General features: G+C 41.6%; 1 protein-coding gene and 1 long non-coding RNA gene across 3 annotated transcripts in view; one reads left to right on the forward strand and one right to left on the reverse strand.

The window, feature by feature from the left end:
• Positions 1–7,852, forward strand: part of SLC47A1 (solute carrier family 47 member 1) — a 52,961-nt gene extending 45,109 nt beyond the window's left edge. Inside the window, exons 15-17 of the mRNA XM_055089769.1 lie at positions 5,313–5,407; positions 6,458–6,512; positions 6,776–7,852. Coding sequence (XP_054945744.1) covers positions 5,313–5,407; positions 6,458–6,512; positions 6,776–7,008 — 383 coding nt within the window. The 3' untranslated portion in view covers positions 7,009–7,852. The remainder of the gene's footprint in view (positions 1–5,312; positions 5,408–6,457; positions 6,513–6,775) is intronic.
• Position 7,853: 1 nt separating this feature from the next.
• LOC102988765 (uncharacterized) overlaps positions 7,854–24,007 on the reverse strand; it is a 41,972-nt gene continuing 25,818 nt past the window's right edge. The window contains exon 4 of one of the 2 annotated variants that reach the window (XR_003683240.2): positions 7,854–8,560. This is a non-coding gene — a long non-coding RNA (uncharacterized lncRNA). Of the gene's footprint in view, positions 8,561–17,653; positions 22,884–24,007 lie in introns of those variants that run through there. The other variant, XR_003683238.2, reaches the window with a different exon arrangement.

Here is a 24,007-nt window from a genome sequence, read left to right on the forward strand (position 1 = left end):
GGCTGCTTCCCACTAGCTATCTATTTTACGTTTGGTCGTGTATATATGTCCATGCCATTCTCTCACTTTGTCCCAGCTTACCCTTCCCCCTCCCCGTATCAAGTCCATTCTCTAGTAGGTCTGCATCTTTATTCCCGTCTTGACCCTAGGTTCTTCTGACCATTTTTTTTTTAGATTCCATATATGTGTTAGCATATGGTATTTATTTTTCTCTTTTTGACTTACTTCACTCTGTATCCACTATGGAATTCCTAAATTTTTATTTCTTAATTTAAAATTTTTTACCTGAGGTATAGTTGATGTATAATATGTTACAGGTGTACAGTATAGTGATTCACAATTTTTAAAGATTATACTCCATTTACAGTTATTATAAAATATTTGCTATATTACCTGTGCTGTACAATATATCCTTGTGGCTTATTTTATACGTAATAGTTTGTACCTCTTAATCGTCTACCTCTATCTTGCTTCTCTCTCCCCACTGGTACACTAGTTTGTTCTCTGTATCTGTGAGTCTGCTTCTTTTTTGTTATATTCACTAGTTCATTGTATTTTTTTTAGATTCCACATATAAGTGAGATCATACAGTATTTGTCTTTCTCTGACTTATTTCACTTAGCATAATGCCCTCCAAGTCTATCCATGTTGATGCAGATGGAAAAATTTCATTCTTTTTTATGGCTGATCTCCAATGGAATACTTATCTACCATAATCTTCTTTATCCATTCATCTGCTGATAAACAGGTGCTTCCATATCTTGGCAATTGTAAATAATGCTGCTATGAACATTGGGGTGCATGTATCTTATCGAAATAATGTTTTTGTTTTTTTCGAATATATACCCAGGAGTGGAATTGCTGGATCATATGATAGTTCTATTTTTAGTTTTCTGAGGAACCTCCACACTGTTCTCCATAGTGGCTGCACCGATTTACATTCCCACCAACAGTGCACGAGGGTTCCCTTTTCTCCACATCCTCGCCAACACTTGTTATTTGTCTTCTTTTTGATGACGGCCATTCTGACAGGTGTGAGATGATATCTCGTTGTGGTTTTGATTTCTATTTCACTGATGATTAGTGATATTGAGCATATTTTCATGTGCCTATTGGCCATCCGCCTGTCCTCTTCGGAAAAATTTCTATTCAGTTCTGCCCATTTTTTAATTGGGTTTTTTTTTTTTTATGTTGAGTTGTATGAGCTATTTATATATGTTGGATGTTAACCCTGTACTGATCATATATCATTTACAAATATTTTCTCCCATTCAGTAGGTTTTCTGTACTTTTTGTTGATGTGCAAAAGATTTCCCTTTGCTGTGCAAAAGATTTTAAGTTTTAGCAGGCACCATTTGTTTATTTTTGCTTTTATCTCCTTTGCTTTAGGAGATGGATCAAAAAAAATTGCTAGGATTTATGTCAGTGTTCTGCCTATGTTTTCCTATAGGAGTTTCATGATATCTGGTCTTACATTTAGGTCTTTAATCCATTTTGAGTTTATTTTTGTATATGATGTTAGAGAATGTTCTAATTTCATTCTTTTACATGTAGCTCTCCAGTTCTCCCAGCACCGTTTATTGAAGAGGCTGTCTCTTCTCTGTTGTGTATTCTTGCCTCTTTGTTGTAGATTAATTGACAGTATGTAGGTTTACTTCTGGGCTCTCTGTTCTCTTCCATTGATCTATGTGTCTGTTTTTGTGCTAGTATGGTACTGTTTTGATTACTGTAGCTTTGTAGTATAGATTGAAGTCAGGGAATGTGATTCCTCCAGCTCTGTTCTTCTTTCTCAAGATTGTTTTGGCTATTCTTTTGTGTTTCCATGCATATTTTAAAGTTATTTGTTCTAGTTCTGTGAAAAATACCATTGGTATTTTGACAGGGATTGCACTGAATCTATAGATTGTGTTGGGTAAGATGGTCATTTAACAATATTATTCCAATCCAAGAACAGGGTATATCTTTCCATCTATTTGTGTTGTCTTCAGTTTCTTTCATCAGTGTCTTATAGTTTTCCGAGTACAGGACTTTTACCTGTAGGTTTATTCCTAGGTATTTTATTCTTTTTGGTGCAATGGTAAATGGGATTGTTGCCTTAATTTCTCTTGCTGATAGTTCGTTGTTAGTATACAGAAGTGCAATACAGTTGTTAGTATAAAGAAACAATCCCATTAATACCTTTAATTAAAAATTAAGTTTTTAGTGCCTGTGGAGATGATCCTATAAATTTTCTCCTTAGATCTCTTACGGTGATAAATGATATTATTTGCTTTCTTCATATTGAACAATCCTGATTATTATGTGGTACTCTTTTAGTGAGCTGCTCGATTCTACTAATATTGTATTTAAGAATTTTGCAATGGTAGTTATAAGATTGGTCAGTAGTTTCATTTCTTTGTGTAATCTTTGTAAAGTTATGACATTAACAGAATATACTCTTACTACATAAGGAAAATTAAAAATGTTCCCTTTCTGTAGTCCCTGGAACAATTTACATAGTATAGGAATATTATTATTATAAAGGTTTGGCTAAATTCTATGAAACTGTCATGCCGGGCATTTTGGAGGAGTTTGCTACAGCTTTCACAATTTCTTCTCTGAAAATCAGTTTGTTTAGACTTTATATTTTTTGGAGGGGGGTCAACTTTGGAAAATTATACATATTTTCAGAAATCTATCCATTTTATGATTCTAAATGTATAGAATTGTGCAAAACAATCTGTCATGTGCTTTTGTTGTAAGTTGTTGTATGTGTGTTCTGCATCTCTATCCACATCTGCAATTTCTATGGATTTCCTCAGTAACGATGAGTTGTATTTTCTGCAGAAAATAGTCTGATTCGAGGACTGACCGAATGCTGTAGTATGTATGCAAGTAGCTCCTTTTGTTCTGTGTCAACAAGTACATTTTTACCATGTAAACAATTTTGAATCTGTCCCCATTGCTCTGTGAAATTTTAATCCTGCAGCTGTCCTGAGAGCCTTCTGTGTCCACACAAACAGAGGTGCTTAGTTTCTTATCCTGACTTTTTGGAAATGTTGTCATGTGATGGCTTAATGAGTAACTGTCCTCAATGTCATGTCTCTTTTGATGACCAGTTCAGGCTGGGAGCCTGTGGGGTATTTGATCAGTATCAAGCAGGATTCCATCCTTCTCTGTTTGGGACACAGAACTGCCAAGTATTTATTACGGTCTCATCCCTACCAAGCACCGTCGTCGACACCAGGGAAATACCGTTTAACCAAATAGCCAGAGCCTCTGCCTTATGAGCTGCTGGGGTTTCACAATTCAGCTTTACTTTAAAAAAGCAAAAAAACATAAATACCTCTACTCTATTAGACACTAAGCTCTTTAGAATAAGAACACGTCCGATTTCCCTCTTTGTCCATAAAAGTGCTTCTTGCTATTGTACTTATTTAGCAGGTGCTCAGATTTGTTAAATAACACTTTTAAACTAATAATGATACATTAACAATGTGGAAATCTTGTGAAAATACATAAATATAATGATGAAAATTAAAATTACCTCCGGTTCACTCCTCAAATATAAACCCTGAGGTATTTCAATGTACTGTATTCCAGGCTTTTAAAATTATTTTTCCCCCAGTATTGTTATTCACAAAAGTGGGGTTATACTGAATATGTAATTTCCCCAATCCCATGTTAAAGACATGGTTTTTAGTAATTCTCTAGTATTTCCTTGTATCATTTATTTAATGCTTTCCTAATAGTGGACATCTGAATTGCTCCCCTTTTATTTCTTAATTGAAGTACTGCTGATTTACAATGTTGTGTTAATTTCTGCTGTAGAGCAAAGTGACTCAGTTGTATACATATATACATTCTTTTTTATGTTCTTTTCCATTATGGTTTATTCTAGGATATTGAATATAGTTCCCTGTGCTATACAGTAGGACCTTGTTGTTTATCCATTCTATGTGTAATACTTTGCATCTACTAACCCCAAACTCCCAATCCATCCCTCCCGCCCCCCCGCCCAACCTTGGCAACCACAAGTCTGTTCTCTGTGTCTGAGTCTGTCTCTATTTCGTAGATGAGTTCATTTGTGTCATATTTTAGATTCCACATATAAGTTATATCATATAGTCTTTATCTTTCTCTTTCTGACTGACTTCACTTAGTATGATAATCTCTAGGTCCATCCATGTAGCTGTAAATGGCATTATTTCATTCTTTCTTATGGCTGAGTAGTATTCCATTGTGTGTATGTACCACATCTTTATCTGTTCCTCTGCTGATGGACATTTAGGTGGTTTCCATGTCTTGGCTGTTGTGAATAGCGCTGCTATGAACATTGGGGTGCATGTATCTTTTTGAATTATAGTTTTGTCTGGGTATATGCCCAGGAGTGGGATTGCTGGATCATGTAGCAACTCTACTTTTAGTTTTTTGAGGAATCTCCTTACTGTTTTCCATAGTAGCTGCACCAACTTACATTCCCACAAACAGCGTTTTCTCCACACCCTCTCCAGCATTTGTTATTTGTAGACGTTTTAATGACGGCCATTCTGACCAGTGTGAGGTGGTACCTCGTTGTAGTCTGGATTTGCAATTCTCTAATGATTAGCGATGTTGTAAGTTGCTCCTCTTTTAAATAACATTGTGACGAGCATCCCAGGTATATGAGTTATTAACGACATTCCTGAGACTCTCCTTAGGATGGATTCCTGGGAATGGAATCAGTCCATCAGAGGTATAAACTGTCCACCCATCTGCTTCTCAACTCGAGAGGCTGTTCCAGTGAAATGGCCAGGAGTCCACGGGAGGCCCAGCCTCAGTGACCCCTTGCCAACGTGGGGCCCCAGACATGTGAACAGGTTGGCAGACTGATCCCAGTTTATACTGGCTTCCACCTCAAGCCTAGACAGCTGGCTTTGTAGTGCAGTTATTCTTATGTGAATGGGTATTTTATATCCACGTTGTTACGCAATGATATTTAAGTGGTTTAAATAGTTTCTTCTCACGAGGAGATAAGCATTGTTTATAATGTTTCTCAGTCATCTCTTGTACACAGCAATTGGAGAGATGGTTCTCAAAGTGGGCTTCTAGAAACATCAGGCCTCACAGGTACATGCGCACACCCATCTAAAGCCTTCCAGTGGGTTCCCACTAGAGTTGGAATCAAACCCGGTCAGTGGTAAGCTTGAGTCTGATCCTGGTCCATAATTATCTAAAATTTTAGCATAAGCTGCAGTGTACGCTGTGGATACAGTAGTTACGGGAGAATGTTAATGATGCCAGGCGGGGGGACTGCAGAAAATCTGAATGGGATACTTGTTTCCCACCCACAGGTCTCTGGTCCGGATTGACGCTCTGTGTCTTCTTTCAAACCCTCTTCTACTTGGTGTACGTCTGGAGGATGAACTGGACCAGAGCGGCAGAGCAGGTAACAGGGGGCGGGTCCCCTTAGAGACGGGGCCCTGTTGATCCCAGGGCAGCTAAGGAATCTTTCAGGGTGAAAATGTTAAGAGACCCATTGGCAGCATGACGCGCTTTGATTAGTGAAATGCATCCAACCTGAGAGTTGGGGGCAAAAGGAAGTCCTGTGTCAGCACGTTTTCCCCTGAATGTGGAGTTAATTTAGTATCTATTAAGCAGGGCTCAGCCAGAAAAAAAGAGAATTAGCTTAGAAACTATTTTGCTGTTTTGGTGTGGTAGTCTTCGAAAAGCAGTAGTGTTTCCTGTTTTTCCTGATCTGTTGTCTAGTTCTAGGCGTCTTAAAAAGGATCTTTTGGTCCATGGTTTCCTAAGAAATGCAAAATGCTAAGTGCCTGTGATCAGGGAAGTTCTTGGGGGCAGAACCTGTCCTGCGGGTTGAGGACCGGGATCCTGACCCTCTGGGCATCTCTGTGTTGAAGTGTGAGCCCTGCTGACTGTGTCAGGGTTTGAGAGGAGATGGGTGGGAGGTCGGCTGAGGGGAGGTGTCCTGGACCAAGAGCCGTGAGGAGGAGCTGAGGTGTGCAAACCGCCACTGCCCGCGTCTTGACCACCCTCGAGGTTTCGCAGCCCTTCTTCCTTTCCTTACGGTGACGTATCATGTCCTTCCTCCCTTCAGAGTGATTGCTGGAGGGAACGAAGTGTACAGGACGTTAAGTTGGACCATAAACGACCCCTTAGGTGACTGTACCATTTATCTTTAGACTTTGTTCCTTTTATCGGGATTTATGCGCAGTAAAGGGCACAGTGCAAAATATATGTTAAGTTTGCAACTATGGCAACAAGTGGCTTTTTATGTCATTTTTGTGAGCTGATATTGGGGCGAATAGTGGTTTCTAGTGTGGTGTTCTACTGTCACTGGCATTTTCAGGACGAAGCAAGACCGCGCGCGATGCCGTCACCTGTTGCGTAGTTTCTGAGGGAGCTTAGCCACAGTTTAACAGCAGTGAACTGGCCTCGCTTGACTGCACTTGCTTTACCTCTGTGACGCTTTGTTTAGGCACAGGCTCGAGCCGGGCTGAGAGGGACGGAAGAGGCCGTGCCCACTGCAATAGGTAAGTTTACGGGGGACGCTCTCCAGTGTCCTTTATTTCTGGTTCCCACGCCCGGAACCCGGTGCATGAACTCCTGCTCCCTTGCGTAGTGTAGCTCGTCTCTGCCCTTCTAACTGGGGGGCCAACTCTGTGTTCCCCTCTGGAACGTGCTTAATAACCCCACATGTCACAAACCATTTACAACGTAGGCTCGTGTCACCTTCAGGAATGCCCTTTACTCAGACTAGCACATAAGGAAATATCTCACTGTTCTCTGCAAACAGGTCTGTCCATCCTAGAAAAAGAGGTAGCCGATGGGGTGATTCTACCTGACGTCATCCGACCTGAGAGCCAGACCACGCAGCTGGTGGAGGAGAACAGCTCGTGTGGGGTGGCCACCATCGGGGAGGTCTTGACGGGGACCCAGCTGCTTTTGTATCGCGGGGTGGCTGTAGTTTTAGCTTTTGCTGTCCTGGTAGCAGGAATTTTAATAAGAGTTTTCACTGACCGTGGCTGAAACGGAATCACCCCAGCCCACAAACTAGCAGTGACAACGACATGCCCCACGGGAAGCATGGGAAGTGACCCTGGTCACCGGGACAGTGGTTTCGCTGTCAATTGTGGAAAGGATACCAGTGATGTGTGCTTAGTTATTCTGAGTTTGCACCATCTTACTGCTTACTGAAGATCAAGAAAAGAGTTATAATTTTTTTTTTTTTTGGCGGTACGCGGTTCTCTCACTGTTGTGGCCTCTCCCGTTGCGGAGCACAGGCTCCGGACGCGCAGGCTCAGCGGCCATGGCTCACGGGCCCAGCCGCTCCGCGGCATGTGGGATCTTCCCGGACCGGGGCACGAACCTGTGTCCCCTGCATCGGCAGGTGGACTCTCAACCACTGCGCCACCAGGGAAGCCCAAGAGTTATAATTTTAAGTGAACTTTCCTCCCAAACGTTAACTCTATCATGGTTTTTAAATCTGCAAATTTGGTTTTCCCGGCTCGAAGCGTTCTTTATGCCGTCGTATATTTAATATCTTTCGTCTTCCAGGAAAGCAGGTCCTCTAACATTAACTGCTGGTCATGTCTTTGTGTCTCTCTGTTAACGTGTTCAGTCTTGTCCAGTCCCAGGTAGTGCCGTGTAAGCTTTTATAAAATAAACACTTTAAAACGTGTGCTCAGACTATTTCTACCTATATGATAACTTGTAGCTTATTGCCTTTTAAATTTTTGTTAAACTTAATTAAAAAATAAATCTGTGTTCTCTCCTGCAGCTCAGCCCCCAGATGCCAGCAGGTATGGCTGCCCCTCTCGATGGAGATTTTTAGAGCCTTTTGTAGGGAATCTGACCAACCCAAATAGGAAATCCTAAAAGGAATGACTGACATTGGGGCTTCCCCAACACAAAGCCCACCCGATGACCTGGAGAGCAGTGTTCCCCTGGGCCATCTCCACGCCCCCACTCACCCCCCCTGCCCTGGGGAGGCGAGCCGGCAGAGCTGGCACAGACCAGTCAGAGGAGACAGCGGCTGCAAGGTTCAGGGAGAGCACCAAATATTGTCACCATGCTACAGAATAGGATGCTGTGGGATAAAACACCCAGGAAAAAGTTTTGAGGTGAAATTCACATAATATAAAATTAACCTTTTGAAGTGTATAATTCAGTAGCATTCAGTGATTTTTATGTTTATGAAAAATTATTATACCGTCTTGGTGTGAAGTGTCTCCCTGTCATTTTAGTTTGCAGTTCTAATGCACATTACTAATGACATCGATCATCACTGCACGGGTTTACTGGCCATCTGTGTATCCTTTTTGGAGAAATGTGCCCATGTTTACATCGAGTTGTTCGTTGCTGAGCTGTAAGAGTCTTTAATACGCTCTGGACGCTGGGTCCTTTTTATCAGATGGGTGGTTTGCAGTATTCTCCACCCCCAATTCTGTAGCCCATCTTTTCACTTTCTCAACGGTGTCTGCTCTATGAACAACAAGTTTTTAATTTTGATGAAGCCCAATTTGTCTCTCTTTTCTGTTGCTTTCATTTCTGTTGTCGTATCTAGAAATCCACTGCCACACTGTCAGAAAGAGATTAAGAAGAGACTGTGTTTCCAGTGTGACCTGGAAGGAGCTCGGAAGTCATCACCCTGTCCTCAAAAAAGAGCAGCATTGATTCATTTCTAGTCTCCACCAAACGGGGGGGGTGGGGGTTTTCAGGCCAACAAGCGATTCTCCAAACCTTCCGGCGCCAGCAGGATGTCCAGCGATTCCGTTCAACCGTGACACTAACCATGTGTCAGACCCCATGGGTTAAGGGCTCAGTCCCATGAGACTGCCACCCATACTTTTGACTGACTGACTGTCTATAAATTGGGGTACTTGTGACCCTCTCCTTGTTCGGTAGTTTGCTAGAACAGCTTACAGGGACTCAGGAAAACACTTCACACAGGACTACTCGTTTGTTATAAAGGCTACAACTCGGGAAGAGCCACATGGAAGAGATGCACAGGGTGAAGTACAGAGGTGATGGTGTCCAGGTGGTCTTTCTGATGACCGACCGCCCTCCTGAAGCTACGGAGGCGCCCCCCCGAGTCACGTTATTAGCATTAAACCCTAAACCTGAAACTTCTCTACAAAATAGTCTGTTTTTAAAATGGGCACAGGATCTGTCTGCATTGACATTTCTCCAAAGATGATGTACAAATTGCCAATAAACACATGAAAAGATGCTTAACATCTTAGCCATTAGACAAATGCAAAAGAAAACCCCAAGGAGATACCCATACACATGCACTAAGTGGCTGCAATAAACACAGATAGCAGCACTGGCGTAGATGGGGAGAAACTGGAACCCTCATACATTACTGGTAGGAATGTAAGATGGTGCTGCCACTGTGGAAAACAATTTCACAGTTCCAGAAAAAGTGAAACATAGAGTTACCACGTGACTCAGCAACTGTACTCCTGGGTCTGTACCCAAAGAACGGAAAACATGTCCACACAGAAACTTCTACGTGAATGTCCCTAGCAGCATCATTCAAGACAGCCAAAAACTGCTTAATGAAATTATAATATTTAAAATGCCCAGTTTTCAATACAAAATTACTACGCACGCAAAGAATCAAGACTGTATGGCCATTTACCAGGAAGAAAAGATTAATAGACATTATCCCCGAATAAATATGCCCAGACAAAGAAGGGAACCAGGAGCATGCTCTCTCAACAAAGGGAGAATGCCAACAAAGAAATAAAGTACAGGAACCAAACAGAAATCCTGGAGCTGAATAATACGAAACCTGAAATGAAAATGTCACCGCAGTGGTTCTGCGGCAGATTGGGGCAGGCGGGAGAAAGCCGGGGAATTTGAAGGAAGGACTGATCTGACGCCAACTGGGTGTTTACAGCTCAGCTCAAGTCTGACACTAACTGGAGCCAACATCAGACCCCACAAGTTAAAGAACCACACCTCCAGCAAGAGTGCCCTTCAGATGCCAGCCACGGGGGGGGTGCCCAGGCCAGCCACAAATAGCCAAAAAGCACAAGAAAAGATGCTCAACATCATTAGCCATTTAGGAAATGCACATTAAAACCACAATGAGATAGCACCTCACACCTATTATGATGCCTATAATCACAAAGTAAAAAAATTTTAAATAAGTGTTGGTCAGGGTGTGGAGAAATCTGGAACTCTTGTGCATTGCTGGTAAGACTGTAAAGTGGTGCAAGCTACTGTGAAAAACAGCTTGGCGGTTCCTCAAAAACTTAAACATAGAAATACCGTATTATCCAGCAATTCCACTACTAGGTTATACCCAAAGGAATTAAAAGCAGGGACTCAAACAGATACTAGTACACCAGTGTTCATCACAGCATTACGACAGGTGATGGAAACAACCCAAGTGTCCCATCACAAATGAATGGATTTAGATGTATACAAAGGAATACTCTTCAGCTATAAAAAGAATGAAATTCTGACACATGCTACAACATGGATGAATCTTGAGAACATTATGCTAAGTGAAATAAGCCAGATACAAGAGGACAAAAATTGTAGGAGTCCACTTACATGAGGTACCTGGAGTAGGGAAATGCATAGAGACAGAAAGAATAAAAGTTACCAGGGAATGGGGGAGGGGGAAATGGGGAGTTGTTATTTAATGGGTACAGGGTTTCTGTTTGGGATGATGAAAAAGATCTGGAAATGGACAGTGGTGACAACTGAACAACATTTTGAATGTACTTAATGCCAAGGAAATCTACACTTAAAAATGATGAAAATGACAACCTTTATGCTAAATATATTGTAGTACAAGAGAAAGGATGAAAGGCAGAAAAATTAATGCTAATATATCAATATGTACTGCTGTTCTTGGAAAAAGGAACAAAGTAGAAGAAGTATTCAAACAAGTAATAGCATGAAGTCTGGCACTTTAATGGGTATTCTGTAGCTAAAAAACAAACAAAAATCAATACTAAGATAGAGCCTGATGTCAATTCTGTTCTCGGATGACAAGTAATGTCTAGATCTTTAGGAAGAAAGAGCAAATCACCTACAAAGCAGAAAAAAAAAATCAGGTGGTTCTGCAATTTCTTCTACATAGCTGCACTAATTTCTAGCGGACACTACAGCAATGTCTATAAAGTTCTGAAGCAAGAAAAATGTGACCCAGGACCATCTGTCCCTCAGATGCTCAATAAAGCCAACAAACACATAAATATCCTCAAGCGTGTAACAACTCAGCAGATACAGCACCCCTGGCTATTAAAAAAAAAAACAACTGCCTGCAATCAAAATAATTCAGGAACTGGACTCTTTGGTAGAAGGACTGGCAATATGGAAATAAGGAAGTAAGGCTTAAGAGCGCAACATGGAAATAAGGAAGTAAGGCTTAAGAGCGCAACGTGGAAATAAGGAAGTAAGGCTTAAGAGCGATGTGAGTTGTGATCATAGAACGGAATGTAAATGTAAAAATAATGTTTTTTAAAAGATCAGGAGGCAGGGAATGCAGAGGTGGGATAAAGCATAAATTCTCTAATTTTTATGTTTTCATATCAGTAAATCCTATGGAAGGTTGAAAGCTGGGGTCTAAACAAGCTTCAACTTCTTTTTTTAAATAACTTTTTTACACTAAGAGAGATTTTAATTAAATACTGTCTCATTATGAAACCTCACTTGAAATTCAGCAATTCAGTTTCACTTTAGTCTTTCATTGAATTTAAGAGTAAATTTAATCGCATTAAAAAATAGGACTACAGATAATCCCATTGTTATCAGCTTATTTACTTTCTATCCTCGCGTGTATGTATGTATGAGAGAGATCTGGAATGACATCCACCAAATGTCACCAGTAAGTAGTGTTATCTCTGAGAGGAGGAATCTGGAATTATTTTATTCCTCTTTGCTTTGTATAATTCCGTATTACTGAAATTTTTAAAACTAATGACTAATGTCATTTTTACAAAACAACAGTAAGTTATTTCTTTACAAAGAACTGGCCCCTTCACGCACTAAGGCCATGAAATATTCAAGAATTTTTCAGGGCAGCAGAGACAAGGACCCCACCAGACACCTCTACCTCCGCAGACCCCCAGCAGGGGCCCACAGCCTGCAGAAGGTCCCTGGACACTCTGAAAGTCAGACTGTCACAGTGTGATCTCAGATTCCTTTTTTAAAAAGTGTGTATGACAGAGAGGTTCCCAAACTTTCCTGGTTAATGGCACCGTTAGTGCCTTAGCCATGTGTTTTTCATGGCACCCTGTGGCCAAAAGAAATACCTATTCATTAATTAGTTAAGTTGATAATTACTCATAGCCTAACAATTTAGTAGCTATTTTAAAAATAATACACATAAATGGAAAAAAAATAATAGTCTTTTTTGTCTCATTCTTAAGTGGACGCCGGCACGTGCTGGGCATTGAACAACTTCTCAGGCCCTGAGGTCAGGTTGGACGCTGCTACCCTCGTTGCCTTTTTCACACTGACTTTCACACAACTTTTTATCACAGCAACTGCTGAGATAAGTTTTGCAAAGATACGACGACATCATTAAAAAAATACATGATGCGTTCTAATGTTAGAGCTGTGAAGTGCCTTCAGCCGATAGCTTGCGTGGTGTAAACAGGCATTAAGCCTCATTCTGTTTCCCTTGAAATTTTACAATACTCTGAAATGTGCCTGTGGATCCACTGCTATCCCCAGAGCACCTGGGCCTGGAGACTGGGAACCAAACCGTGAGTACACATAAGAAAAAAGTATGAAAGTATACAGTACATGAGCAGAGGATATAATTCTGAGTGATGGTATTACAGATAGTTTTTACTTCTCTATACTTCTCTGTATTTACTGGAAAAAAATTATGCATTACTTTTACAATCAGGACAAGCAAACAATTAGGCAGCCACCAGATTCCCAAACATTAAAAATTAAAGCAATATCAAGAGTTCCGTATGATCCAGCAATCCCACTCCTGGGCATATATCCGGAAGAAACGAAAACTCTAATTTGAGAAGACACGTGCACCCCAATGTTCATAATGGCACTATTCACAATAGCCAAGACATGGAAGCAACCTAAATGTCCATCGGCAGGTGAATGGATAAAGAGGATGTGGTACATACATACAATGGAGTATTAGCCATAAAAAAGAATGAAATATTGCCATTTGCAGCAAGATGGATGGACCAAGAGAGTATCATACTAAGTGAAGTTAGTCAGAAAGAGAAAAACAAATACCATGTGATATCACTCATATGTGGAATCTAAAAAAAATGATACAAACGAACTTATTTACAAAACAAATAGACTCACAGACATAGAAAACAAACGGTTACCAAAGGGGAAAAGGGGGCAGGGATAAATTTCAAATTTGGGATTAACAGGTACACACTACTATATATAAAGTAGATAAATCAACAAGGACCTACTGTATAGCACAGGAAACTATACTCAATATATTGTAATGGCCTATAATGAAAATTATCAGTTATAATGTACATATATATATATAAAACAAACACTTTGCTGTACATCTGAAACTAGCACAACATTGTAAATCAACTGTACACGCAAAAAAAGGCCATATCAAGTGTCATCAAGGATGTGAAATAACAGGAACTCGTATACACTAGTAGCGAGACTGTTAACTTGTAGAACCACTCTGGTTTTTAAAAAATTTAAAAAAATTTTTTTTAGGGCTTCCCTGGTGGTGCAGTGGTTAAGAATCCACCTGCCAGTGCAGGGGACAAAGGCTTGAGCCCTGGTCCGGGAAGATCCCACGTGCCTCGGAGCAACAAAGCCCGTGCACCGCAACTACTGAGCCTGCGCTCTAGAGCTCACGAGACACAACTACTGAGACCGCACACCTAGAGCCCGTGCTCCACAAGAGAAGCCACCGCAATGAGAAGCCGGCGCACCGCAATGAAGAGTAGCCCCCACTCGCCACAACTAGAGAAAGCCCGCGCGCAGCAACAAAGACCCAACGCAGCCAAAAATAAATAAATAAATAAAATCAATTAAAGAAAAAAAAAAAAATCTTTTTGGCCATGCCACGTGGCATGTGGCATCCTAGTTCTCCCATCAGGGACCGAACCTGTGCCCCCTGCGTTGGAAGCATAGAGTCTTAACCACTGGACCACCAGGGAAGTCCCACGTACCATCCCTTTGGAAGACAGTTTGTATTATCTAGTAAAATTGAAGAAAAGTAAAGCCTATGATTAATTGCATTACTAGGTGTACTCTAGAGAAAACTGTTCACATGTGTGTGATGGTACCTGTACAGGAATATTCCCTGCGGCACTGTCTGTAATAGCCCCAAATAGAAACCACCCAAAAGCTTGTCTAAGGTGGAACAGATAAGCGTGGTGTCTGCCTGCAGTAGGCTCCTACACAAAAGGGAACACGAGTGAATTACAGATCCATACACTGACGTAGGTGAATTTCACAAACGTAAACCTAAGTTGAAGAAACAAGGAACGAAGGCATATGTAAGAATGGCTCCGTTCAGAAAAGAGGAATGAACATGAAAAACCAAAATACAAAAGAGGTTGTTTACGGAAACATTTATAGGTGACAACACCAAGAAGAAAAAAGGAAGTGTGAGGTGGGTTGGTCCAGGAAAGGAAAGGAAGTAATGGGTCAGAGGACTCATTCATAAACATTCTACATATTTTCCATATCCTTTGCCCGTTTTTTTCCATTAGGCTGTTGGTCATTTTTCTCTTGAATTTTAGAAGCTCTTAATGTGAGGGAAATGTCAGTATACAGGGGCTTATCCACTAATAAATATGGCTTCACCAGGGTCCTGGAATCCAACCCGCTTCAGATGAATGACTGTTCCTTTGGGTGAGGAGATAGAAGTGGAAGAGGGTGGGAGATTCTGCTTCCTCTTATGTCTCAGATACGGTTCAAGAAGCAGTAATTATATGCTGTTTTCAAAAAACAGCTAGGGGCTCCCCTGGTGGTCCAATGGCTAAGACTCTATGCTCCCAATGCAGGGGGCCTGGGTTCGATCCCTGATCGGGGAACTAGATCCCACACACATGCCGCAACTAAAGATCCCGCATGACACAACCAAGAGCCTGTGCAGCCTAAATAAATAAATATTTAAAACAAACAAACAAAAACAACTAAAATGAAGGAGGAACGTTAAAAATTTAAAGCTAGGTTTAAAAATTAGATCAAAGTGCAGACTAAACACCTATATCACTCTTCCTCTTGCTTCAAATACCATTAGTGAACTAGACATTTTGAGGAATTCCTAGCTGATGAAAAGCTGATGGAGTCAGATTGACAGAAAAGTAAAGTAGGAGAAGCCAGAGCCCAAATTATAAGTAGAAGGTTACTATAATAGCAGTTTCCAACCAAACGCCAGAGGATCACCAAGCCAAGTGCAATGCAAACAACAGCAGAGGTCTCTGGACCACCATCAGGATAAGGGATGTAAGTTCCATCTGGAGGAGCTGGGACGACAAGGCCCCTCTCCTTCCTCAGGATACGGAGCTGCTGGCAGCTGCCACGACTTTCTCAACAGAGCACACGTTCCGCCCGAGGAGCTGGCAGGCCAAGTGCCAGCACTGGGAATGGAGCAGAGCAGAGCTCAGGGGACTGGAAATACGGAGAAGATGCCAGCACTCGGGCTCTGCAGCCTGCCCGGTGCAGTCACACAGGTAGAACATGTGAGGTGCACACGCTGAAGGAAACAGACAAGAGCCCCATGATTAACGCTCGACAAGATCACCTACCCAGAAAATACAGAGAAGCTGAGAATTTACTGGAGCAAATCAGAGGTTTCAGAAAACTTGTAAGAGACAAGGGCAACTTTCAAACCAATAGCTTTCCTATATGTCATCAATTACCAGTTAGAACTTAGTTAAAGATCACATTCAAAACAGCAAAAACAAACACACCTATAGAAAATCTAAATACCTATTAATAAGGCCTGGCGGGAAGCAGGCAGAACACCCGGGAAGACACGCGTAGTATTGATGCTGGCCTCCTCCCAGCAGGGGCAGCAGCTGCCCTACCTTTCCTCGGTTCCTCCCCCGGGTCCCCTGACTCTGGAGCCAGGCCTGTGTGCTCAGTTCCCTGTCCCCAAGGTCAAAGGCAGCAGGAACCGACGGGCGCTCCCATCCCCCCCAAGCCGCCTTCCACCTCCTCCCTGACAGCTGCCCTGTAGACGTGAGGCTCCAGCGGCCCCTGGGGTAAATGGATCTAAGAGGTCCGTACATACCTGCTGCTGCCCCCTGGCTGAACCCTGATCGACACAGTACATTGCTAAGGTCAAGCCTCAAGGAAAACACCGAATTCTACCGCTCGGGCAGAAGCCTGCTCTCAGGAAATAGGTGGCTGCTGATTGGTAGAGCCAGAAATAGATTTTCGAAAAATTACTGAAAATTTTGCTGTCTCGATGAGTCTTATCAAGTGTTCCAGAATTATAAATGTCAGTATTCTAAACTTCATAGCCTATGCAGAATTACCTGAACTGTTAAGCTTCTTTTCACCCAATTTTCTTTTTTTATCTCAGATGGTACAGTCAGTAAGTAAACAGTAAGATTTATCCAGAATTAGGTACTTGCACTCAGAATAACATCCAAAATACTGACCCCATCTTAACTCCGTGTCTTTAAACGAGTTCCTTACTTTTCTCCATTTGCTCAACTGTAAAATATGGACAATATATTCCCTACCTCATAGAATTATAGGGACTATACATGAGATGATCATGGAAAGCTGTTTAGCAAAATGCTTACTACAAAGCAAAAGTAACTGTTAGCAATTATTATTTTGGTCATTCGTTACTAAAAACGTTTTTCTGTTTGTGTGGTTTTTTTTTTTTGCGGTACGCGGGCCTCTCATTGTTGTGGCCTCTCCCGTTGCGGAGCACAGGCTCCGGACGCGCAGGCGCAGCGGCCACGGCTCACGGGCCCAGCCGCTCCGCGGCATGTGGGATCTTCCCGGACCGGGGCGCGAACCCGCGTCCCCTGCATCGGCAGGCGGACTCCCAACCGCTGCGCCACCAGGGAAGCCCTAAAAACGTATTTTTTAAATGGACAAACGTTTGAGGTCTGGCGTCCCCGGGGCAGAACAGGCAAAATGCACATCCACAGCCCCCAGAGCTCACGTGGGTGTCCGTGAACGCTAGTTTTATAGACGAGCAAAGAGGAGATTCCCTGAGGGTGTGAGACATATCACAGGTTCCCTTCTACTCCTAGTTTGTTGAGTGTTTTTATCATAAAAAGGTGTTGAATTTTGTCAAGTATGTTTTCTGCATCAGCGAAGATGACTGTATGGGTTTTTTCCTCTTTGTTCTATTAATGCAGAGGTGTGTGTGTGTGTGTGTGTGTGTGTGTGTGTGTGTGTGTGTGTGTGTGTGTGTGTGTGTGTGTGTGTGTGTGTGTGTGTGTATCTTTTTTTCTGAAATGTTTGGAAGTTGCAGATATGATGCACCTTTACTTCTAAATACTTCAGTGGGTATTTACTAAAAACATTCCCTTTATGTAAGCACCATGCAGTTATCAAAATTAAGACATTAACATTGACCCAGTACTAACCTATCTAATCTGTAGACGTTTTCATTTCATCATTGGTCACATTACCATCCTTTAATAGCAAAAGACAAAATTTTTTTTGGTCCAGGAGCTAATCTCAGACCACATTAAATGGTACATTTAATCTTTATCCCAGAGACCCTGAGAGCCTCTCCCTTTACTTAGTGGTTCTTAATCTGCAAGCCAACAACCTTGGAGAGGTCATCTCAAGGTTGGGTTTCCAGGCACTTCCTGAGCCTTCCAAGTTTTTTTGTTGTTGTTTTTTGATTTTTAAAATTTTAATTTCATTTTTTTTGGCCGTGCCGTATAGCATGTGGGATCTTAGTTGCCCGACCAGAGATTGAACCCACGCCCCCTGCAATGGAAGCCTGGAGTCTTAACCTCTGGACCACCAGGGAAGTCCCTAATGTGATATATTATATCAATTAATTTTTGTGTGTTGCATTTCTGAGACAAATCTCACTTGGTAAATGGTGTGCATGCTTCCAACATGCTACTGGATTTAGCTGGCTAGTGTTCTCTTGAGGACCTCTGCACCAATATCCGTAAGGGATACTGGCCTCTAGTTTCCTTGTGACGTCTTTGTCTGGTTTTGATATCACGGTAATATGCTGACTTCACAGAATTAGTTGGGAAGGATGCCATCCTCTTCCATTCTTTTCAAAGACTTTGAGAACGACTGCTGTTAATTCTTCTTTAAATGTGCAGCAGAATTCACCAGTGAAACAATCTGGTCCTTTTTCTTTCTTTTTTTTAACGGGAGGTTTGTTTTATTACTGATTCAACCTCTTTAATTGTTATAAGTCCTTCCAGATTTTCTATTTCTTCTTGAGTTAGTTTTGGTAGTTGATCTGTTCTAGGAATTTTCCATTTTATCTAGGCTATCTAATTTGTTGCCGTTTAATTATTCATAGTATTCCTTTGAAATCCATTTCTACAAGGTCAACAGCAATGTCCCTACTTCCATATCTGATTTTATTAATTTGTGTATTTTCTCTTTTTTTTTCATATTCAGTCTAGCTAAAGGTTTGTCAATTTTCATATCTTTTCAAAGAAGAAACAACTTTTGGTGTTGTTGATTCTAGTTTTTCTGTTCTCTATTTGTCTATCTTGGCTCTAGCCTTTATTATTTCCTTCCTTCTGTTGGCTTTGAATTTAGTTTGCTTTTCTTTTTCTAGTTCCTTGAGGTGTAAAGTTAAGCTGTTGATTTAAGATCTTTTGTCTTTTTAATAAAGATATTTACAGCTATAAAGAGCTCTCTGAGAACTGCTTTCATGCCGTTAAGTCCTGGTGTGTTGTTTAACTTGTCTCAAACTATTTTCTAATTTCCCTTGTGTCTACTGCTTTGGACCATTGGTTGTTTAAGGCTGTGTTGTTTAATTTCCACACATTTTTGAATTTTCAACTTTTCCTTCTGTTATTGATTTCTAGGTTCATTTCATTGTTGTCAGGGAAGATACTTTGTATGATTTCAATCTATTTAACTAAGAATTGTTTGGGGCTTCCCTGGTGACACAGTGGTTAAGAATCTGCCTGCCACGGGTTCGAGCCCTGGTCCAGGAAGATCCCAAAGGCCGCGGAGCAACTAAGCCTGTGCGCCACAACTACTGAAGCCTGAGCACCTAGAGCCCGTGCTCCGCAACAAGAGAAGCCACCGCGATGAGAAGCCTGCGCACTGCAACGAAGAGTCGCCCCCACTCGCCGCAACTAGAGAAAGCCCGCGTGCGGCAACGAAGACCCAACACAGCCAAAGATAAATAAATAAAATTAAAATTAAAAAAAGAATTGTTTTAAGGCCTAACTTATGGTCTATCCAGGAGAATATTCTACGTGAACTTGAGAAGAGTGTATACTCTGCCATTGTTGGGTGAAGGACTGATGTGTCTGTCAGCTTTAGAGTGTTGTTCAAATCCTCTGTTTCCTTACGGATCTTCTGTTTAGCTGTCCCACCCATCATAGAACGTGGGGTATTGCAGTCCCCAAGTATTATTGTAGAACTGTTTATTTCCTTCTCCAGTGATGCTAATTTTGATCAGGCTCTGTTGCTGGGTGAGTATATGTTTACAGTTGTTTTACCCCCTGATGGATTGACCTTTATCAACATATAGTGTCCTCATTGACTCCTGTACCAGTGTGACCTAAAGTCTTTTTTGTCTGATGCAAGTGTAGCCACTCCAGTTCTCTTTTGGTTGCAATTTGCACGGAATATCTTTTTCCATCCTTTCACTTTCAACCTATTTGTCTTTGTACCTAGAGTCTCCTATAGGCTGCATATAGTTGGATCATGTTTCTTTATCCATTCTGCCAATTGCTGCCTTTTAATTGGAGAGTTTAATTCATTTACATGTAAACTAATTACTGATAATAAAGGACTTCTGTTATTTTACTATTTGTTTCCCATATGCCGTGTGTCTTTCTTGTCCCTCAGTTCATCCATTACTGCCTTCTTTTGTGTTGAACTAATTTTTTCTTCATATACTGTTTGATTCCCTCTTCATTTTCTTTTTCTGTAGATTTTTTAGTTTTTTCTTAGTGGCTACACTGGGGCTTACAATTAACACATTAAATTTACAACAATCTAGTTTGAATTAATACCAACTCAGTTTTTAAAAATTAATTAATTAATTAATTAATTAATTTTACTTTTGGCTGCATTGGGTCATTGCTGTGCGTGGGCTTTCTCTAGTTGCGGCAAGCGGGGGCTACTCTTTGTTGCAGTGTGCAGACTTCTCTTTGCAGTGGCTTCTTTTGTTGTGGAGCACAGGCTCTAGGCACATGAGCATCAGTGGTTGTGGCACACAGGCTCAGTAGTTGTGGCGCACGGGCTTAGTTGCTCCGCAGCATGTGGGATCTTCCCAGACCAGGGCTCGAACCCGTGTGCCCTGCATTGGCAGGCGGATTCTTAACCACCGTGACACCAGGGAAGCCCCCAACTTAGTTTCTATCTCATTTTACTGTGCTTTGTACAAATTGAAGGTTTGTGCCAACCCTGCATCGAGCAAGCCTATTGGCACCATTTTTCCAACAGCATTTGCTCGCTTGGCATCTCTGCGTCACATTTTAGTAATTCTTGCAATATTTCAAACTTTTTAATAATTATTATATTTGTTATGGTGATCTCTGACCTGTGATCTTTGATGGTACTATTGTAATTGTTTTGGCATTTTTTTAGCAATAAAGTATTTTTAAATTAAGATGTACATAGTTTTTTTTTAGACATAATGCTGTAGCATACTTAATTAGACTACAGTAGTGTAAACATAACTTTTATATGCACTGGGAAACCAAAAAAGTCATGTGAGACTCACTTAAGAAACCTACTTTATCGTGGTGGTCAGGAACTGAACCTGCAGTATGTCCAACATATGGCTATATACAAAAACTCCGCTCCTAAATAGACCTGAGTCCCTCCTTTATGTTATTGTCACAAATTAAATCTTTATATATTGTGTGCCTATTATGTTTATAATTATAACTTTTTTTTTTTTGGCTCCACCGTGTGGCTTGTGGGATTTTAGTTCCCTGACCAGGGATCAAACCAGGGCCCTTGGGAGAGGAAGCACAGAGTCCTAACCACTGGACTGCCAGGGAATTCCCTATAATTATAATTTTATATTTATCTTTTAAATTATAGAGAACAAAGGGAGAGACAAATATAATAATAATATTGGCTTTTATATTTGACTATGTAGCTACTTTTATCAGTGATTTTCATTTCTTCACATTGCTTTGTATTATTACCTAAGGCCCCTTCATTTCAACCTAAAAGACTCCCCCCCTTTGCATTTCTTATAGTGCAGGCCTACTAGTGACACATTTTCTCAGCTCTTGTTTATCTGGGAGTGTTTTAATATTCCTGTCCTCTGGATTGTTCTGCCAAATAAAGGATTTCTGGTTGACAGTTTTTTCTTTCAGAACTTTAAATCTGTCATCCCCCCATCTTCTGGCCTCCATGGTATTTGATGGGAAAGTGGCTGTCAGTCTTACTGAGGACTCCCTTCTACATGATGAGTCACTTCTTTCCTGCTTTCAAAATTCTCCCTTTGTGGGCTTCCCTGGTGGCGCAGTGGTTGAGAATCGGCCTGCCGATGCAGGGGACACGGGTTCGTGCCCCGGTCCGGGAAGATCCCACATGCTGCGGAGCAGCTGGGCCCGTGAGCCATGGCCGCTGGGCCTGCGCGTCCGGAGCCTGTGCTCTGCAACGGGAGAGGCCACAACAGTGAGAGGCCCTTGTACCGCCAAAAAAAAATAAATAAATAAAAAAAAAATTCTCCCTTTGTACGACTTGATTATACTACCTCTCAGTGTGGATCTCTCTGAATTTATCTTGCTTTGAGCTAATTGAGGTTACTGGATTTGTAGATCCAAGTATTTCATCGACTTGGGGAAGTTTCTGACCTTTTTCAAATATTCCTTCTCCTTTTGTCCTCTTCTGGTGCTCCCATTATGAATATGTGGCTACACTGGATGGTGTCTTATAGGTCTTTAGGCTCTGCTTATTTTTCTTCAATCCTTTTTTTCCTTTCTGCTCCTCATACTGGCTAATCTCAAGTGACCTATTCTGATATAATAAAGAGTATATCTGGATTCTGACCCCCAGTTCCTGGCACACAGCTTTAAAAACGTTTGGACTTTCCTGAGCGATAGGAGTGTTTGTAGCATGAGGTGACACATGCAGGGGCCCTTAGATAGCTGCAGGATGGGGGCTGGTCACTAAAAAACCAACCACACATGTAGAGGGTTGGAAATTTCAGCCTCACCTCCCTGATCTCCCCGAGAGAGGCTAGAGAGTGAGTTCAATCACATGGTCAATGGTGTAATCAATCATATCTATCTATCAATAATAAAACTCCATATAAAAATTCTGGACTATAAAACCCAGGGGAGCTTCCTGCTTGGTGAACACTCGATAGGCTGGGAGGGTGATAGGCCCAGACCCCGCGAGGAGAGGGCCTGGAAGCTCTGCATCATCTCTGGCCCCCAGACCTTGCCTTACTTACCGTATCTGGTGTTCCTCAGTTGTTTCTTTTATAAAATTCATAATCATAAGTATAGGATTTTCAGTGTGTTCTGTCACACACCCTAGCCACGTACAGAAGGGAGGAGGCTATGGGAAATGCCAAATTTATAGTCTAGCCAGCCGGGCAGAAGTGTGGGTATCCTGGCATCCCACTTGTGGCTGGTACCTAAAGGGAGCGCAGTCTGCTGAGGACACTGCCCTTCAGCTTGTGGCATCTGATGCTCCTAACTTGGGTTCAGAACTGACCTGAACTGAGTTGTAGACACACAGCTGGTGTCAGCAGAGTCCCATCTTCAGGTTCACTCATTCCTTCTTCTACCTATTCCAAGTTGCTCCTAAAACCACCAAGTAATATTTTCATTTCAGATACAGTATTATTTAGGATTTCTATTTGGTTCCTATACGTCCTATTTCTTTGTTGGAATTCTCTATTTGTTGAGACATCATGCTCTTGGTTTCCTTCAGCTCTTTGAGCATTTTAAGACTGTTAATTCAGGGACTTCCCTGGTGGCACAGTGGTTTAAGACTCTGCACTCCCAATGCTAGGGGCCCGGGTTCAATCCCTGGCCAGGGAACTAGATCCCACATGCATGCTACAACTAAGAGGTCGCATGCCACAACTAAGGAGCCTGAGTGCTGCAACTAAGGAGCCTGTGAGGCACAACTAAAGGAGGCACAACTAAGACCCAGTGGAACCAACCAACTAAATAAATAAATAGATAAATATTAAAAAAAAAAGTATTTCTCAGGAAAGTTCACTGTCTGGCTTCTTCACATACAGTGTCTATTAATCTTTTCTTCCTGTGAAGCGGCCATACATTTCTGATTTTTTGCACGCCTAGTAATTTTATATTAAAAATTGGGAATTTTGACTATTATAATCTGGCAATTCTGGAGTCAGATACTTTCCACTCCCACTGCTTGAGAAAGATTACTTTTTTTTTTTTTTTTTACTTTTTAAAACTATTTTTGTTAGAACAGTATTCTTTATTGTGTATGGCCACTGAGTCTCTGTTCCATTACCTTAGTGGTCACCTAGTGATTTCACAGAAATTTCCTTGAAGAGTTTTTGGCTACTCTGAATAGTGCTTCCGGGAACATTCATGTAGAAGTTTCTGTGTGGACATGCGTTTTAGATTCTCTTGGGTATATACCCAGGAGTACAACTGCTGGGTCATGCAGTAACTCTATGTTTCACTTTTTGAGGAACTGTGAAATTGTTTTCCACAGTGGCTGCGCTATTTCTCCAAATCTAGGCCAACACTTGTCATTACTGCCACCAAGCGTATGCAGTATCTCCTTGTGTTTTCATCTGTATGAGTCTCATGGCTAATACATTGAGCACCCTCATGTGCTTACTGTCCTTTTTTTTTTTTTTTTTGCGGTACGCGGGCCTCTCACTGCTGTGGCTTCTCCCGTTGCGGAGCACAGGCTCCGGACGCGCAGGCTCGGCGGCCAT

The sequence above is a fragment of the Physeter macrocephalus genome, chromosome 14 (genome assembly GCF_002837175.3).
Source record: "Physeter macrocephalus isolate SW-GA chromosome 14, ASM283717v5, whole genome shotgun sequence".
NCBI classification, from domain to species: Eukaryota; Metazoa; Chordata; class Mammalia; order Artiodactyla; family Physeteridae; genus Physeter; species Physeter macrocephalus.